The sequence below is a fragment of the Haemaphysalis longicornis genome, unplaced genomic scaffold (genome assembly GCF_048455015.1).
Source record: "Haemaphysalis longicornis isolate Haplotype H1 unplaced genomic scaffold, Haemaphysalis longicornis Haplotype H1 scaffold_12, whole genome shotgun sequence".
Taxonomy (NCBI): Eukaryota; Metazoa; Arthropoda; class Arachnida; order Ixodida; family Ixodidae; genus Haemaphysalis; species Haemaphysalis longicornis.
This window is the reverse complement of record NW_027526225.1, coordinates 84,645,206-84,664,792: the sequence shown is the minus strand read 5'-3', so window position 1 is coordinate 84,664,792 and position 19,587 is coordinate 84,645,206. Positions and strand designations below refer to the sequence as shown.

Below are 19,587 nucleotides of genomic sequence, written 5' to 3'. Positions count from 1 at the left end.
ATCTGGCTTTCTGCCTCCCTGCATATTTATGTAGCTGATTAAATATTTATTGCATTTGTTTTTCCCTCTCCGCTTACGGGGTCTGTTTTTGCCGTTTACAGAGTTGTTTGCTCCATTGTTTCCACTTAAATGGCTTCTGTCAACGCTCTCAGTTACGTCCGTAGGTTCTCCGTTTAGCTCTAGGCCTGGCTGCCTCCCCGCGTTGAGTGTGCATGTGTCTCTTGCTTCCCCTTTGTCTCCTAGTTTGCCTTCCTTAGCTGCGCGGGGCCCCCTAAAAAAGCTACCGCTCTCCCACCTAAGCGCCACCCCACCTCGTTTCCTAGCCTGGGGCTGAAGTGAATCCCGTCCCACTGAAAAGCTTGCCTATGTCCGATGTTGCCCACTACCCTGTTCACGTCTATCACTTCAAGCCCAAGTTCCCTGCCGCACCTCACGATCTCGCTGTTAGCAGCGAGTACTACCCGTTCGGTGTGCACGCCCTGCTTCATCACCTCCGGCACGGTGCAGACAGCAATGCTCACATTTGGGGCCGTCGCCCGCAGGTCCTTTACCCCCTTCGCTATCTCCTGGCCAAGTGTACCCTCCTCTCCCTTTAGAACATCGTTAAGCCCCGCGGCAATCACCACAAGGTTTCTAGCTTTACTAGACAAGGCCAGCTGCCCCTTCGCTGCAGTCATCACCGTCTGCATCGTTTGACCTGGGAAACACCCCACCTTCACACGCTTATCCCCCTTTACCCTTTCCACTATGGCAGCGCCGCTCCTCTTCATGTTAGAGTCACCCGCAATGATTACCACGCTATCATCTGCCACGTGCCGCTCTTTACTGGTACCCGGGTTATCGACTGGTTTTGCTGTCCTATCTTGCAGCACGTGGGAGTAGCTGTTGCCTTTCGTTACTTCCACCCCCGGTGTCACCTCGGCGCATGCCTCCGCTTCGCTGCATGGGCCGAGGTGGTCGTCATTTGTTGGCGAAATGACGCTCCTTTCTAGGTTCCTCTCAGCTGCTTCTAACTTTCCCTCAACGGCCCTCCGTTCATCGCGTTCGTTACTTAGCGCTGCCTCCAGTTCTGCAACCCGCTTAGCTAACCCCGAGTTATCTGCTTCTACGCGTTCTAGCCGCGACACCACTACGCATAACCGACACGTACCTGCCCCTTCGTCTGCCTCGCCGCCATCCCACTGAAACTCCTCTGCGTCTACGTGCCGCGGACAGCTACTACACTGTACCAGCTTTCTACGCGCCATCTCGGCTGAAACCCCGACACAACGAGAAAGAAACCGTGCAGGTAAATACTCAGCTTCGGCTGTCCTCCGCTGTCTCTGCCGTTTCGCTGTCCTTCACTGCAGAAACACGCTGTTGTCGGAGCACCAGAAAAGCACGTCCGAACAGGTCGACTGCGCACTGCGCACTCTTACGCCACACCTTACGCCATTACGCCACACCTGCTGTTTTTTCTCTTGCAATGTGACGCGTTTCCCGAGTTCAGCTCCGTGTCCCCATCTGACGAGCAGACAGATCTGATATTCAACCATGATCCCCCTACGTACGTTGCCAAGCAGACATTACTGCCACACCATGACATGAGCCCGCACCGAGTAACGTTGACGTAAGCACGAATCCCTAAAGCACTGAATGTGCCACAAAGGGGGCAACAGACACTCACCTGAGTGCTGAGGCAATGGCACCAGCGATGGTACGTCCTGGGTGGGCAGCAAGTCTTTGAGCGCACTGTACCGGTCCCCAGTTGGCGGCGGTGCTGGACTCGGAGAGGAAGGGGGAAATGCAGCCTGGAAGTCCGCAAAGTCGTCCTCCTCTGGCTGACCGATGTCCGTGCTGGGAGGGCTGGTTGCTGCTGCTGCTGCTGCTGCTTCCTTGCTCGGTGCTGACTTGAAGTCGTCAAAGTCGTCGTCACCTGGGAGGTGGTTTAGGGGGAAACACGGTGCAAGGCAGGATGAAACGAAGAAAGTTTGCGGGGATAAATTGGTCACAGTTAGCACAGGATAGGGATGACTGGGATGATCTATGGGAAGGCCTTTGCCCTGCAGTGGGCATAGACAGGATGATGACAATGTTGATGATGATTATCATGATGATGACGACAGTACAAGGCTACAACCACGGGATCTTTCACGTGACACTCACCCAGCTCCCACCACACGACTGCTTTAGCCCAGCAAAACAAAGTCCTCAAACACCTTTCAATTTCCAAGTTTCACACTTGCCCCTCTCTGTGCCTTCACGTGCATACTCTGACCCAGAGAAAATAAACAAATGGCTGAGTCTAATCTCCCGGCAGCCGTGAGAATTACCTCCAGGAAATTCTCACGGCAGTTTCTTAAAAGGCGGCTGGTCTAAAATTCACTGAATAGATATAGCTCCCTACGTAACTTAACATACCCTAACCTCACCGAACCTAACGTAACCTAACTTAACCGAACGCATCATAACCTAGCCTAATCCAGCCCAACTGCAGCAAACCTAACCTAACCCAGCCCAACAACACAGAACACAACCTATATTAAAGGGGTCCTGAAATACCTTCCGCCGATGCATGGATGTACATGTAACCAAATAAGACAATGTATTAGCAATCTCCTCCCGCAAGAATTTTGTTAAAGCGATGAGTATTAGCTGAGAAATCGTAAATCAAAAACCGCGCATTATCGTCGCGCCGCGTTTCCTCCTCTTTTCAACTGTTGACGGCGCGCGAGCACTCCCTCCCATGATGCTGCGCTAGTCAGCGGTGACGTACTTCCGCATTACGCTCCTCTGACTGCCGTCTGCTATGGGCAAGTTTTGTTGACACCATGAATTCCGCACTCCGCTCAAGGATGGATAAGCGAATGAAAAATCTGGCCGCACGTGTGCGGTGGCCTGGCCTTGCCCTTTCGCGGTGTGCGTTGCTGCAGTGCAGCACGTGACTTTTAATCGGCGGCGAACTCGCAGCCGCTGGGGAGGATCTTGCGCTCGGTCCCTTTCATGCACCGCGCACAGTTTATCCAAAAAGCGCTGTATCAGATGTGGCCCCGCTGGTGCCAGGACTTATTTTGCGGTGGTGGTAATTCCTGCCGGCGCCATGTGAAAAAGACATTTTAAACCGATACAGAACCCGTGCACAAAACGCTTCAATCATGTGACCAGTTCAGCTTGGGGCGACGCGTGGTGGAGAGCGGCAACGTTGGCAAAACATGCTCCGGCGCGGCTCTGAGCTTTCTACGCTGGAGCGAGCGCCTTTCTTTGACGATCTCAAACATCGGTTGCCTTGGCAACAAGGCACAAACCGCCCCAGAAGTCAGTTACGGTTGCGTGATCCCGGTTCAGCTCGGGGCCCCACCTCGCGACATGTGGGCACTGCAGGCGTACCACTCACTCCCATTAGGAAGTGTGAGATGCGTTTGGCATTACAGGAGGCGATTGTGTGTGTGTTGTGGACGCCTTTGTTTCGCGATGAAATGCGACGTTGTGCTTCTGCGGGTGGATAGTGCTTCCCATGGTCTGGATTATCTTTCTCGAGAGACGTACGACTCAACCTCACATGGGGTATGTGCAGTGTGCATGGCTAAAAGCCATCTCGGCTTGCGCGCCAGAGTTAAGTGACTTGCTGTTCGTCCCCGCAAACCGCGCGCGAGGTGAGTGCCGAATTTACGATGGGCAGGAGGAGGCAACCCATCGTCTGTCAATCGCGGTTCAGACTTGCAACGCATGTTGTGACGTTGTGTTCGTTCGAAACGCATCTCTGGATTGTTTTGAAGTGGAAAAAAATGTATCCGCCAAACCCGGACATTCGGCTCAGGGCGTTCTCTGCGATTGCACGAAAGAAGTGCCACGGGGCTTGAACACTTTCTTTATGGAACGTACTCCGGTCAGAGAATATCCATGTCGTGTTATGGCCGTGTTGCATTCAATACGAACGGTTAAGCGTTTGTTTACACTTGTTTCGTTTGTCGTAAAATGTTCAAGCACCCCGACACTCCCCTGGCAGATCAGCCGGCGAGTCGATGCTGAGCAGACGACTCATCTCTTTGCCGGAAGTGCGTGAAAAAGCCGCCCAATAGCAGGATGTCTAGCTCATGACGAACATCTGGGAATCAATGCTGTAGACATGTGAAGATGGCGGCGTCCAAAAACACGAAGGAAAGGGTGAGAAAAAAGCGACAAACTTTGCAACAAAAGTGTGAGCTTTCTGCTGCGCGTAAAAGAGTAATACTTGGCCCAGATGACCTTGACGACCCAATCTAACGATTGCGCTACTTCATTTAGTGTGCTCAAAATGCCTTTCAGGGCCCCTTTAAACCTAATCCAACCCATTCTAGAAGCCGTGTGCGTCGATATCTTGATATAGTAATAACCAGAATAAAAAAGCAAAGCCCCAATGAGTGAAAACTTAAAAAATTTCGAATGCTCTGAAAGAAAGAAAAAAAAAAAAAAACATCTATTCCGGACTCGGACCTGGGTCTACGTATTAAAAAGCAAGTACTATACCACAACGCCACAGGACCAGCTGTAGGAATGAGATTTTAGGGAGTATTTGTTCCAGAGAATCTTCAGGTGGCGTGTTTAGCTAATCAGAGGCGACTGCTGTGAGAAATTTCTGATGGTAATTCTCACGGTTGCTGTGATAATAGACACTACCTAAAAAATTACCGTTACACCCGCTTATGAACTTCACTGACATGCCCAGCTTGCCCATTACATCTGCAAAGTTCAATTGATGGATCCCTTATTATAAGAAGACCAAAAAGCCAGCACACAAAAAAACATCAAGTTTCTTTTGACAAAAGAGGGGGGAGGGTCAGTGATGAGCATTTATTTCAAGCAAGCAGGCACGACCACCACAGCAATCTCCAACTTTTTCAGAGCCCACCTCGGTTCGATGTTTCCATCTGACAAACTACGAGCCACCCATGACAACAAGAAAGGCACCATGACGACAGAAGAACAAGAATGCATGCAATGCAGCAAATGCGTGGGAACACTCCCACAAAAATGTGCTTTGAGCTGGTTGTGTTCATACTCTAAACTTTCAAGTATCGAAGCGAATAACGATATTTGACTTAGTTTCAAATCGAACAGCACTGCCTGAAAACATCGAATATATATCTGGAGTACATCAAAGCTCAAAATAGCAATGGTATAGGTGTTTAACTGAACTCAGATACACAAAATTATGTTTTGTTTGAAGCAAAAAATATGTTTGAACTAACTGAAATAACGTAGAAAACCGGGCTAGTTGGTACAGTGCGTGTCCTGTGTTTTCCTCCCGTCTTTGTCCCATTATATTTGCACTGTGAAGATGAAGTTTGAACTACAGTGTAGGCCACGTACAATGTAAGTACAGTGCAGGACTGGATGCAACAGGGGTTTCCCTGGCCACCGGTAGGCCTCCCATAGAACTCAATGCATAAGCGTACCGCCCAACACTTTCATGACCGCACCTCTTCCCATCGATAGTATGTTATCGATGAATACAAATTCAAATTTCGGCACTCTCAGAGTGCTTCTGGACCGCTATTGTCATCCAAATGGTAAAGGAGGAAGTATTTTACCAGTTTCGCTTTCGAGTTGCGTTTTTCTGACACGGGGGGGATTTTTAAATGTCCTTCACCGGCAAGGAGACGAGCTCACGTGGTTTCAGTTTAAGGCGTCGCTGCCGCTTGCCGATGCTTCACGCGAACGGTGAATTTCGACAGATTCCAATGTATCTGAGCTTGTTGAATCTGTTCATGATGGTAGAAGCCCGGACACGGAAGACGACTTCGATTTGTCAGACTTTAGTATGGACAGCGAAAGTGCGTCAAGTCGCCCCGGACCATCACCAGGTGTGCACCGGTGAGCTTCGCTTTCTTCTCCGGTCGCTTTATCACGGGTGCGCGTTGTTGTAAACAGACGCAGCCCTGTTCTAAAGGCCATAGCTTTTATCTGCAGGGTGTGGATTTGGTTCGGGTGAGCCCATTTGGTACCGGCTGCACAGAATCGAGTTTTCTCCACGAAGACTGCCTGGAGTTCACCCGGAGACTCAAAAGAGACTGCAGCATTTACCAATAATAATAAATAAATAATTCTATCACCCTGAGAGCCCAGAGCACTTCAGCCTTACCTGCCGCAGCTTGATGCAGTGTCTGGTGGCATGCAATGGTAATGTTCTCTTGGCTGGTTTTGCAGCTTACGCACAGTGATGTTTCTGCGTACGCATAGATGCTCACAGCCAAAAAACTACAGAGGATGATTCCTCCAAAAAATTTGGCGAGCTTAATCGTTTATATTGTCGCACAAAGACGAAGATGTGGACTGCAGAGCACAGAACCACGATCACCCATCTTTGAAGATAAGGCTGTGTGTGGCGTGGAGCTTGTGCGGGCTCTCCCTTTGCGGACACCGAATCGTTCCACTACCTCACAGTCTGCCTCGGCTGTTGTGGCACCATGTAACAACAGGGTGGTGGATCACCCAGCAAAAGCGTTTGTTTCATAGGGTTGCACCCATCAGGAAACAAAACACTGGGCCGCAGCCCCAGGGCGTGCACAGAACTGCTGCATCTTGCCAGCCACACTCGTACATTTCTACTGCAGCTGTGTCCATCTCCAATCATTCCCTCCTCCTCTCTCTACCAGGATCTCAGTGCGCAGACATTTCCCGGAACACAAGGGCCAGGGGCAGGCAGATTCGCTGTAAGAGAAGCTAATATCCCTGTCACACGGGCACTTTCAATCCGGATTGAAGAGAAGCGCGATTCACATTTCGAGCACGCTCGACGCACCACTGCTGTTACATGGCATGTTTCAATCCCGATCGAGAAGTTGCACCGGTTGCCCTCACGTATGCCAGACGGCGCCAAAAATCTACTTTGTGGCTGGAATCTGGTAACTTTGTGCCATCATAGGTATACGTAACTATATAAATGTTACCACACGATTATTTGGGTAAAGTTACTTGATACAATTTGTGGCGTCAGTTCGAATTGCCAACTTCTGTGCCATTAGTCAGCGGGGACGAGAGTATGACTGCTTTCATCCAATCGCGCTTGAGAAACCAGAATCGATCGCAGGATCGGGCTAGATCTTGATTGAAACTGCCGTGTAGCAGTGCCTGATCTGGATTGAGCTTGGCCTGAATCGACTCAATCATGATTGAAAGGGCCCATGTGACAGGGGTATAATGGAGCAGGGCACAGTATGGTAAAGGCCAAGCTGGAATGAGGAATACCCTATGCCTGCGCACCTGTGGAGGAGCACACGACACAGCCGCCGTATCATAGTAGAGAACTCTGTTCCCGGATGTGACCCGCGAACAATGCAGTGCACAGGATGGCGGACATTCCAGCAGTAGGAACAGGGAGAAAAGGGCTGGCAGGAGACTTTCGCAAACACCTTTGCTGGTGGTGGGAGCGTACCTGCTGGCCCAGCGGGGTGCTGCGGCTGGCTCGGTGGCGGCCATGGCCTGCTGCTGCCGTTGGGCGGGCAGGGGGGGAACACGGGCACGGGCAGCTGGGGCAGCCGGGCTAGCAGCTCCAGCGAGGGGGCGTGGCCTGCCTGCATGCCACCCCAGGGGCACACCATCAGTGCCCGGGACAGCCCTCGGCTCCCACCGGAGTGATGGGAGGACATCGAGTGGCCTTACAAACAATGCACGCCTGACAGACAAGCGGAACGCCTCCCTTTTCCAAAACACGCCCACAGGTTACAGCCGCAGGTTAAATTTTTGCTCCCAAACAATGTTTATACCAACCCCCCCACCCAACAGAAAAAAAACTGACTGTCACATAAGCAATCAGTCTAAGCAAGAAAACTAATTCAACTGGCTGAGAATGTGGAGCACCTCGTCAGTACCACTCGCAAACTTCAGGCTTGGGCCGATGTGCACACCACGGACCGGTTTCACAGGTCCTCACACGGCCTTCACACGTACCTGGTGCTGTAGCCATCCCTGTGGTCATGTTTGCTCGTTGTACCAAAACCATTAGCTGCCTGTAGTTCTCTCTATTTCCCATCCTTCCCACTCCACCGCACTGGCTGCATGTTCGATCCTACAAAGCATACGTACAAGCTGTCGCGGGAGTCACAAGGAGAAGCACCCCCGAGCCACCAGAAGCTGGCACACCTCACTTCCACTTGTCGCCTCCAAGGCAACGCAACCAGCATTGCAAAGGCAGTTAAAGGGACCCAGCAACGCTCTTTGAGCAGTGCAAGTAAATCTGCGCGACGTTCAGATTACACTGCCAGGAATACCTGAGTCAAATATTACGTGTGCATGTGAAGCGGTGAGCACGCAACTCGCTGTGAAAGACACGGGAAAACCAACCACGCTCTCACCAATTTTTCTTATTATGCACCCCTGGCATGGCCTAAACGACGTCATTGAGGCCATGGTTGTCCTATTGGCTGTCGCTGGTCAACTTCGCGACTTAGTTCTGGCATTTCCTGTGACGATCCGCTGTCGTCGGCACTGTGTACCAGCCTCTTCTATGCCTGAACCTGTACGTATATATTTGGTGTTTCTTTTGTGTTTTGAGTGAACCCGGAGCTTGAGTGACGAACTCAATGCTCCCCTTTCAACGAGACCATTCGACAATAAGCGTTTATTGCTTCAAAAACACCCTACCAGCCTGCGCGCTCGCTTTCGAGCAGACAGCCATGCCTGCTTTTTTGTGACACCAGGCCAGAAATAGACCATTTCGCGTTGCGGATAAAAGGAGAACACTCCCCGGCTTGTGATATATCGAAGGCCGCCAAAGAGAACACCGCGAGCCGCCCCCCTCTCCAGGACAGAGCGCGCAGCTTTCGTCGCGTTGGCCACGGTCGAGTTGAGAGGGAACGATTATGCGCGATTTCTCATCACGCGTAGTTTCGGTGATAGTGAACTGATTTTCATAATTCTTGCGGGAGGAGATTTTTGGGACTTCACCCCAAAATACATTCCGAGTAGTCAACGGTAAGTGCTGCAGGGTCCCTTTAAGTTGGCTATCTCTGTGCACAACCTCCACTCTGTGACTCTCTGCTACTCCATCGCTCGGCCTGCTTACAGAATAACGCGGAAATGTACAGAGCCCCACAAAAATATTGCCACATGCCCCATCTATTTCCTCGCACGATAAAGATATCATCCCAGGATTGCCTTACGACAAGAACTTTATCGTATCTCCGAAACAAGCACCTGCGCCGAGGGGAGTTTCGCTTGGGCGAGTTTTGAAGAAAGTTGTCGCAGCTTTGTGAAACGGTATAATAAATAAAAAACCGAAAATCTGGATAATCCGAAAAACAAAAAACTCCGGTGCATGAAGGAATTAATGCTTTTGCACACAGATGCAAATTACATAACAAAAAATATTCCGCGCAATCTTTGTTTAAACTTTCTTTTTCACACGGTCAACAAGCAATAGCAAAGCCAGCTTCTTGAAACTACAATGAATCTGATCTGATTCATCATACCGATACCAACTTCCACGACCTTATGTACACCATGTCTGGCTGCTGGTAACAATTGCGGCTTTAACTTACCGGCTAGTCTGTACACATACAAAGAGTGAGGGAAGTGCCTTGAGGCGTTTCTTGCTTCGACTTCACTGAAAAGCCGCCAGAACCCTATCCTGGTGTAGTCTGGCTAAAAAGGCTAAAACATACATAATACAATAGTTGAAATACGCCACCAGCACACAAGTACCGTATTTACTCGCGTAATGATCGCACTTTTTTGTCCGAAAACATGACACAAAGTTAGGGGTGCGATCATTACGCGAGGTAAATCTTTCGGGAAAAAGTTTCAGCGCAGAAAACGCAAATTGCAGGTCAGAATGTTTACGATAAGTCTCATGAACATATTAAACAAAACAAATAAAAACATAATAAGAACTCCACCGATCACCGAATGACCACCGAGTGATGCAAAATGCAGTTTTTTCATTACGGAACGCGCCAGAATTACGGAATTACGGAACATGCCGGAACGAGTTCGCTGTGAGGTGAGAACAGGTCGACCAATAAGTGGCTGCTGCTGTCACAGTGTGGGACATCAAGACACGGCTGCCGACACAGCAAGCCAAGCGCATTTTTTAAAATGTTTTGAGAGTACATTATGCACATTTAATGAGAGTTTCTTCCGCACCAATAATGAACTCACGCATGCCGATATCGCTAATATTATCAAGTCCGCGGCAATAACGTAGCCATGTCCGCTTTCAAAAAGGAGGAAACTAACGTAAGCACGACCGTCGTCGTCTAGACTTGGCACACATACGACATATGGCTGCGGCAAGTTCACGGTGCGGTCATTGCGCGGGAAATAAAAAAGTAATATTTTTATGACGAACTTCAGGGGTGCGATCATTATGCGGGTAAATACGGTAGACGATTTTAAAACCAGAATTGAGAAGCGGGCAGAAGCGAAGTCGCAGCTGTCAACCGCTTTGGGAGAAGCACGGTAAATGGAGCCAGACCGGTGCCAGCCGGAGCAGCAAAGTTGCAACAAAGCTACTATTTAAACGCGTGCAATTTATTAACCAAGTATTTAACGCTTTTTTCATGGCGCGCTTACTGTCAGTTAGAAAGGAATTTGGCCGCCATGAAATTTCACTGCAGTTGGCCTTTAAATGCAGCTTTCCTTGGACCTGAAAAGTCTGCCATTTCCCCGTGGCAACATTTGGACCTGACACAGAGTCATACGCAGTTTTTACTGTGGCTTTTAAAAAAGGAAAGGTCACTGCGATAGCAAAATCTGGTTGAGTGGCTTTGATTCAGTCACTGGCTGTCACAAAATGATTGATTGTTTTGTTTTAACACGCCGACGCTTCACAGGTGAGGAGGCGCACCGTAGTGGAGGACTCCAGATTAATTTTGACCACCTACAAATCTTTAACGTACTCCAAAATCTCAAACACACGGGCGTTTTTGCTTTTCGCCTCCATCAGAAAAGCGGACGCCGCGGCCGGGAATCGAACCCGCGTCCTCGTGCTCAGCAGCACGACGCCTTAGCCACTGAGCCACAGCAGCAAGTTGGCTGCCACAAATGCCATTTATTTTTTGTTTGCCCACTATTATTACAATCTATCTTCAGCCTCGGCCAAAGCAGATGGGACACACTATTTCTTTTCATCCGTGTGCACTTTTTCTTTTCCCTCACCAAGCTCAGGCACACGACGTCGACGAGGTAGTCTTGGCGCAGCTGTGGGAAAGAGGGCATGAACGCAGCCCAGTTTTTGGACAGGCAAGTGGTACATTCTCACATACCGGCAGCAGGAAGAAAGGGAGCACCCCCCGCTTGATCCCAGAGGTCACTCAGGGGAAGAAGTGTAGCAGAACTCAAATAGGTGCGCTCAGCAATGATGCAATGGCCCAAACATCGTCACAAGTTACGGGGCCCAAGTGCACAAACGAGCTACCCAGCGAGACCGTTGCATGTCCAAGTTTTAAACTCTTATTGGCATTTATTGTGGGACGTTTCTCAAGGAGTGGACAGTACTTAATGGGGAGTCCAGCAAGCCCTCCTTTGTTCTGAGAAAACTGCACCCTGGCGAGGACAGCCCACACCTTCTGTTCGGTTATAGCTCCGAGGTGAGTTTTTTTGACATTTGCCGAGTGTTTTCGACCAACTGTTTGTTTCACCAACAAGTCGTGTCTGCGTAAATTCCCATTGAAGTTTGTTTGAGAACGTTGCCCGGGTAATGACTAGGCTTCGCCTTAGAGTTGGCATTCTTAGTGTTCACTGGCATTCATTTGTTGTATGTATGTGATCTGTGCCCAAGGGGCAGACAATGAATGTTGTTCTGTAGCAAAAGCTCCGAGTGGAGCCTTTTTTCTGTTTTGTGTAAGAGCAGCCTTTTTCTGTTTCGTGTGAGGCAGCACCGTATTTCTTCAATTATAAGGCAGTCACGAACATAAGGAGAGGTATGACTTTGAGACTACAGATTTCGGAAAAAAAATACCTTGCCTTATATTCGAAAAAATATGGTAAGTGGTGTCCATGGCCTTGTGCACACGTTGTTCCTTTGTGGCGCAACCCACACTAGTCGGCGGAGCCCGCCAGCACCCATGCTATTTTGGTGCGCGTTGATGTTGCTGGGTGTTTCTGCCTTTATTCCGCGCCTGCGTCAGAGACGATCCGTAAATGCCTCGTTCAGTCGAACCTGACTCTGCATGAACTCTCGTTCTAACAACCCCGACGCACGTGCGCACTACACAGGCCGACAGACCTAGCAGTAAATAAGAGTTGCTGTGCCCTTGTGCCGCGCGAGCATTTATGGAGTGTGACATTCGGAAAGACGCTCCTTGCCCTTCACCGCTCGGCAGTGTCAATGTACGAAGGAGGAGCCAGACGCCGCTGATAAGAAAAAACTGAATTTGCAGGCACAAAGAGTATTTACAACTTGAGGGTTGCGGTTATTACAGTTGAGCCTTATTATAACAGCCACTGATATAGCGAATTATCAGCTATAGCGAACTAAATACAGACTTTGGTTGGTCATGCTTTATTTCAATGACACTTATTCTTTTATAAGAAAACTGAAACTGTGAAAGCTGCGCAATATCGGATTTAATAACGAAGAAATATCTGACCAGGAGGCTGAGAAGGTAATCGGAAAAACCCCCCGCAGTCCTAAACTGCAGAAGTATAAAGGCCTTTTGTTCACGGACAATGTGGAAAACTTCACCCTGCTCAGTGCTGCGAGTATCCACCAGACGAAGATCACATCCTTCATCACATAACTAAGGACACAGTCCTGTTTCGTCAAGTGAACTCGGTTCTGTTCTAATTCCACGTACTCATGTTCCGGTTTATTGAGTGCGAAATGCAACAAGGAGAAAGGTACGGGTTACCTCGTGTATACTGGGTTCAAGGCCTCACAAAATGCATTTCTGTATCAAGTATTTTCGCGCGAGCCAGACTGTCGATTTGTTATAGCCGATTTTTACCTCTACTGTTATAACGAATAATGGATATAACAAACTAATTTGCTGTCCCAATACTGCTTCGTTATAACGAGGTTCGACTGTACATGCTTTGCCAGTCGACTGCAAGCAGTGAAGGCCTGAACTTACAAGTCCACCCGCGCTTTGCACTGGGACTCAGTGTTGGGCTTCAGAGGCCACAGCCCGTGTCGCATGCCCCCGCAGACGCGACTAGTCCGCTTCCCCTCGCAGGACGAACCGGTAGCGAGGTCCCCTCTTTCCCCGGGCCATAAGAGGGGTAAAAGAAATGAAATCTAAGGTTTGACGAAAACTCGTCTGGTCGGGGGAAAGATACATAGTAGAAGAAAATGGATATCACCGACCAAAGGTTTAGTTAAAAGGCTAAAAAGACGTTTCGGCTTCCAAACAGAAGCCTCGTTCATTTTCTTCTCCTATGCATAAGAGGGGTACCTGTGCGAGGGCGACCAGGGCGAGGGCGGCGTGGAGCTCGCGCTGGGTGAAGCTGCCCGGCCGGGTGCGGCTGCAGAGGTCCCAGATGCGGCCCAGAGTGGGGCGCGGAAGCCCCGAGGCCAGCAACAGCGAGCACACCAGGGTCCCCTCGATGTCCCCCCGGGGCCCCAGCACCCGCCGCTCCAGCTCCCGGTATGCGGGGGGCACCAGGGGGCCAGTGGGGGCGACGACGGGGGCGGCCCACTTCTGCTGCGGGTGCTGCTGCCTCTGCTTCGGGCCAGCCACAAAGCTCTTCTCAAACAGGTTCGAGCACTCCAGCATCTTCTGCTCCAGCGCTGCACGGGCGGAGGGGGGCAGAGGAGGTCACTGGGCAACCCCCGCTGTGCAGCGCCCCACAGTATGCACCAAACTCCGCTTCAGAACATGCTGAGGGGCAAGCGAATTGGCACGCCATCTAGGGGAGAACTAACTTTGCTGAGCATTTACTTAATTACACAACCCGACAAAATAAAGCTTGCTTTTCCCATTGGGAAACATTAAATCAGGTAACATTTGCAAGGTTTTTCTTTCACAGCTTATAGCAGCAGCAGCAAGCGCTTGAGTATTACTACTGCAACTTTCGGCCGAGAGGTTTCAGGATAGCCAAGTTGCCCTTTTCCTGCCCCCAGCGCAGGGGGGGGGGGCAACTACGGAGCGGCTTTTGATGCATAGAGTTTGGTAGCTGGTGCATACTGAGTAACCCTGCCCATTGGGCGCTTCCCTCACACGCTCGCACGGCCCACGCTTTCCCTGGTACAGCCGAGATGGGGCAGACAACCAGAAAAGGCCTCACCGAATCGCTGAACTATTAGCTACCACCCTGCACCAGCAGCGAGTTTTGGGGACGGAAGAACTACGTATCCTTTGCCCGGAGGTCCACGCAGGAATGACAGCCGAGTGCAATGTCACTAAAATTCCATCCAAATATAAAATGGCGGTATTTGTACTTTACTGGTACACAGGTACTGACAACCAAAGAAGACGGGTGCACTGAAAATCAATGAGCGGATGAGACGTCATTCACAATAACACTGCTTGGGTGATTCATCGCTGATGTCACCTTTGTGGCATAAAGTAGTGCTCAGTAAACATCCTGCTGGTGTTCAAGGCACCACTGAACACATTCCGAGAGAGAGAGAGAGAGAGAAAGACTTTATTTATGGCCAGCAGGGAGTGGGAGGTCGGGATGCGCAGAGCCTCCACATCCCACCCACGTTCACGACGTCTTCGGGACTAGGCCCCGCCGGCGTCGGCGTGAGCGGTGCGCGAAAGGTACTCGGGAGTTCGTGTAAGGGCTTTGAATTGGAGGACTATTGCGGAAAGCCCCAGAAGCTAGACGAAGCCCTAGGCGTAACACTGGGTCAAGCACGTTCACTGGTGGTTTTGCCGTGCAATGATAGGAAACACTATCAGGCTTCTAAAAAGGCACCTTTCTTGGGCACCAAGGAATTGGTGAGGCGGAGCTTTTAAAATTTTTTATGTGCAGAATGAATGCTAACTTTTTGTGTAGCACCAGCACACCCACAAGCCGATGTTCTCCCCTGATGGAGAACGCCACAGCATGCAGAGTTGCATCAGGCTCTAGGCTGATGCCACACTCTCTCGAAAATAACACGCACGTACTCTATTGCCCCTGTCACATGACAGATCTAATTACATTTAGAGTAAATGTCATTCGCTCTAACTGTCATTAGTTCGGTGCTACATGAGAATACCGAATGACATTTAAGGCAAATGGCATTTAGCAGCTAACTGAGGTTCGACAGCTCATTCAGCAGTCAAATAAGTAGCCTCAACAGCAATGGCACATCACTAGATAAGGAAGTTCAGTAATAAACCAAAGCATGTGGTTTCTAAAAACTGTGAGTAAACTTATATTTTCTTTTTCATATTGTTTTCCAACAAGTACCTACAAACAAAAAATCTCATCCTCAATGCGCGCGGTACCCTGATACAGATTATTTGCGGACTTGTCTCGGCTTGTGATGTCTACTTATGCCAGCTACAACGGTGATTTCCTTCATTTTATTAAAAAGAAAGAATTATCTGTTCAGTTTTAAAAATCTATTATGTATATAAAAACATTCTACACGCAATTGAACCATAAGTTTGCGAGCTTGCTAATCATCCCCGCTATCACTATCAAATGACATTTGTTTCGCCGTGTAGACCCGCACGGCCAAACCGAATGTCATTAACAGCTAACGTCACTCCCCTTGAATGACATTAGATTGGCCATGTGACAGGGGTATTAGAGGATATACAGTTTAAAACAATTTGGCTCTGTACACTTTGCAAGCCTACTAGTGCGTAGGTGCATCTGCCTTTAGCATATCAAGAGGTTACCTGACTTGAAAATAATTTGGACATCGCCTTTGTCTATGGGGTAAAAGAGTGAAGCTGGCCATGACTTTCCGAATGAGTTCATTTTAACTTTGAACAGAATGCACCTCAATGCTCTGCCTTGGGGTACACCATTTTCCTGGTATATATGTTTTTTATAATGCTGTCTCAGTCCTCACCTTATATGTTATTTCTGGAAGGTTACTTTTCTATTGTGTTTAGCATGAATTCCTATACACAAAAGGCCTCCTAATAGAGGAGGATGGCAAAGCCAAGGTGCTTAAGTGTCGCAGCTATGATAGTACTATGGGGCACACTATAATGGACGGCTCCGAATTGATTTAAATTGACTTAGAACACTTGGGTATCTGTGATGTGCACCAAAATCTCGACACACAGGTATTCTCGTTTTTGGCGGCTGGGTTGAGCAACCGGGTACTTGGGCACGACAGCACAAAGCCTTAGCTTAGCCACTGCAGCAGATCACAGCACCAAGTTGCATCATTTGCTTTTGCTAAGACAAAGAATACCGAGAGGCAGTGTTGCCTGTGAATAAAAGCCTCTTTGACATAGAATTTGAAGGCTGATACGTTGTGAAAGCATCTTCTAGTATTCGTGTTTCAAAAAACGGTCAGAACTACTGGGCGGTAACTTGCAGGCAGTGAGGAGTCTCTTCCCTGTTTGAGTGTGGCGATTACAATGGTTTGCCTCCAAGCCCTAGGAAAGTGTCTACCACCCTTGTCTTGTTAAGTAAATCCAGACCTGTTTCAAGAGTGTCCATGAGCGGGTTGTGGATCATAGTGCGAGTCATATGACATCTGTCCCTGGGGCTGAAGCTTCAAATATTCAAAGGGCAGCCAATAGCAGTATCAAAAACATATATACCAGGAAAATGGTGTACCCCAGGGCAGAGCATTTAGGTGCATTCTGTTCAAAGTTAAACTGAACTCATTCGGAAAGTTATGGCCAGCTTCACTCTTTTACCCCATGGACAAAGGCGATATTCAAATAATTTTCAAGTCAGGTAACCTCTCGATGTGCTAAAAGGCAGATGCAACTGTGAACTAGTAGGCACATATCTGCCCCTGGGGCTGAAGCTTCAAGCATTCAAAGGGCAACCAATAGCTCTGGTGAAGAGAATTGAGAGGCGTGTGACTAGTCATCTGTTGCCTAAATTAGTTTTCATTTCCCCAGATGTTTCATGTTGTGTAAAAGTATTTGAGTTGTGGGCCGAGCTGGATGTGCATTCAAAGTGTTGGCCCAGCACATTTGCTTGATCTGTAACGGGTGTCTCCACCGGTGCAAAATAGAAAGCTGAGGTTTTCACTTCTCTCGGACGCTGCTAGCCCCTTCCTCTCATTTTCTTCCTAGGCTGGAAGTTGCACCCCTTAAATGGCGCTCCTACTGGCCAGTTACCCAAGCCACTTCCGGGCAAAAAGCTAAATTTTCTGGCGAGCCAGAAATGGGAGAAGCGATGAACGATTCCCTATGCGGCGAGAAGTAGTTCGTCACCCTTCGCATCACTCCCTGTTTCGCTTGCAAAACGATCCATGTGGTTAGTGCTTAAGTACTCAAAAGGCATCAAAAAGGCAGTCGGCATTGCCCTGACAAGGTTGTCAAGTGCGTGAAGCGCACTTCCTGCCTGGCAAGGACGAACCAACAGGCCCAGCTTTCAGTGTGAATAAGGCAGGAAAGCAAATGAGACATGAGATTGCCGGCACGTACAACACCGACTGTGTGCAAGAAATATGGCATACAAAAAATAACAAGTGACAATTAAGCGGTGTGCTTCAACTAACAGTAAATTTGTGGCCACCCATGACACAACTGGCACTTATTTTATTCACTCATGTCTTTGGCAAATAAAAATGCAGCCTGCATTAGACAACAAGCTTTTGCTAATGTAATTCGTCGGCTCTTTGGCATCACCTTTCTTCTGGAGAAAAGTTCTGTCAACCCATGCGTTTCTGGAATGACTCATCCATCGGAAAAGTGAGGTCAGAAAAAGGAACAATTCGTGGACGTACTCACCGCTCAGAGGCTGTTTGTTGCCCTGCTTGCTGGCCATTTCACACGCCCCGCCGCTGGCAGCCAGCTGAGCGAGAAAGACAGAATGCTTAGCAGCGTACACAGGCAGCAACACGGAAACTTTACACGCTCACAGAGGCCGTACGTCACACCGACAGCGCAACGCGAAGCTGCAGACGGTGCGTCGTTTCATCTACTCGTCACTACTAAGTAACACACCACAGGACGCCAGTCGGCAACGCAACGCGACCACGGGGCGCCGTTGTGCGGTGCCCTGACGCGATGGACGCAAGACGCCGCAGAACAGCCCTACTTGCGTGGTCACCCGATGGTTCTTCCCGTGCGATGCACTATGACAGTGTGTGCAGAAGCAACAGCAGCAGCGAGCGCGGCAGGAGGTGAAGGTCGACCTGCGTGCCAGAGCACTGACAGCACATAAGCGTAGCACTGCGTTCTGACTGCTCTATGGCTATAAACGGGAAGGTACAGGAGTGAGCGTGGGCCTGTGATACTAATGTGCCAGCCGACCAGTCGTGAATTCCGTTGGGCGAGGAAGCAACGAGGCTTCATGCATCTCTCTGCCAGCAACTAGCAGATGTCACGTCAGTGCCACTTTAAGGTCGAAAAGCGCACTTCCGAAGCAAACCAGTGACGCGTAAGCCAGCTTTGAAACAAAGACCGCATACAAGGCGTGTCTGAGTTCTTTTCAATGCGGGGAGTACCACGGAGGAAATGCTCACCTGTCCAGGGCGTCTGCTTGCTTTGGGCTGTCCTCGCTCGCACCGCTCCTTATTCGCACGATGTTATAGGGTGTCCCTACTCGCACGCGGAATGCGAGAATGACGGCGATGGCAATTGTGCTATTGATGGACTACTAGCATATCGGCACCACACATGGTTTCCTTTATTTGGCTGCTCAGCTGAGCAGTTCCGAAGCAGCTCTGTATTTTATTTGCCCATAGAATTTCTATGTACTTCCACGGCCGCTGGATGAGAGCGCACGCAAGGGGAGTGCGCCTTTCATTGAAAGGCCGTGGTTCTGCAGACTGAACCAAGAAGGACCTTGTCCTGTCGGATACCATTCAGGGTGCCTAGTGCTGGGTTATATTAGTATGCATACTATCGCAATAAAAAAAAAAACTCTATGATTTCAATGCACCGCATACGACGTAGGGGCACAAAGACTGCTCGAGAAGAGGGAGAGAACGAACAAATCTCAAGGGTCCGTACAATTCGACCGTGCTCCCACACAAATGGGCACTAGCACTACCAGAGATATGCCGCGACTGACCTGTCACTTGGCAGAACACGGGAGGGAACTTGAGGTCCGACCTGTGCGTCCTGAAGATCATAGTCAGATGCACCGCTTCCTTCAAAGCGAAGATTAGAACAGTAAGTGCGAATTACTATCAGGGACAAACTTAGGAAGGAGCAGGAGCCAGAAAAGAGAATGGTAGAGGAGCAACTCGCCTTGGTGAAAAAACACATAGAGAGAGTTTCAACCATGAACCAAACTCCGCGTGTCGACACAAGACTGGCACATCTGTGGGAAGCTTGACGCAGCCTTACCAGACGCTGGCGGCAGCTGCACAGCAAAAAATTAAGCTCCGCAGGAAAATCCAAGAAATTAACAAACAGGCTAGTACGCAGCGCAGCTATCCATGAAACTGGCTCAGCCTCTGCGACGAATTCCCTTCAGGGAACTCTGTCTGCTCGCAAGGCGATCCGATACGACAAGGATGGGCGAGGAGAAAATATGACGCGACGCGGATGCTAAACAACTATGACGGCGACTTGAAGAGGTTCTTAGTGATCTTATGAACAA

General features: G+C 49.5%; 1 protein-coding gene across 1 annotated transcript in view; it reads right to left on the bottom strand.

The window, feature by feature from the left end:
• LOC144162908 (uncharacterized) overlaps positions 1–18,616 on the bottom strand; it is a 35,788-nt gene extending 17,172 nt beyond the window's left edge. Inside the window, exons 1-5 of the mRNA XM_077693628.1 lie at positions 18,503–18,616; positions 17,766–17,829; positions 13,353–13,687; positions 7,394–7,532; positions 1,667–1,915 (exon numbers count right to left, since the gene is read on the bottom strand). Coding sequence (XP_077549754.1) covers positions 1,667–1,915; positions 7,394–7,532; positions 13,353–13,687; positions 17,766–17,802 — 760 coding nt within the window. The 5' untranslated portion in view covers positions 17,803–17,829; positions 18,503–18,616. The remainder of the gene's footprint in view (positions 1–1,666; positions 1,916–7,393; positions 7,533–13,352; positions 13,688–17,765; positions 17,830–18,502) is intronic.
• Between the last annotated feature and the right edge of the window lie 971 nt (positions 18,617–19,587).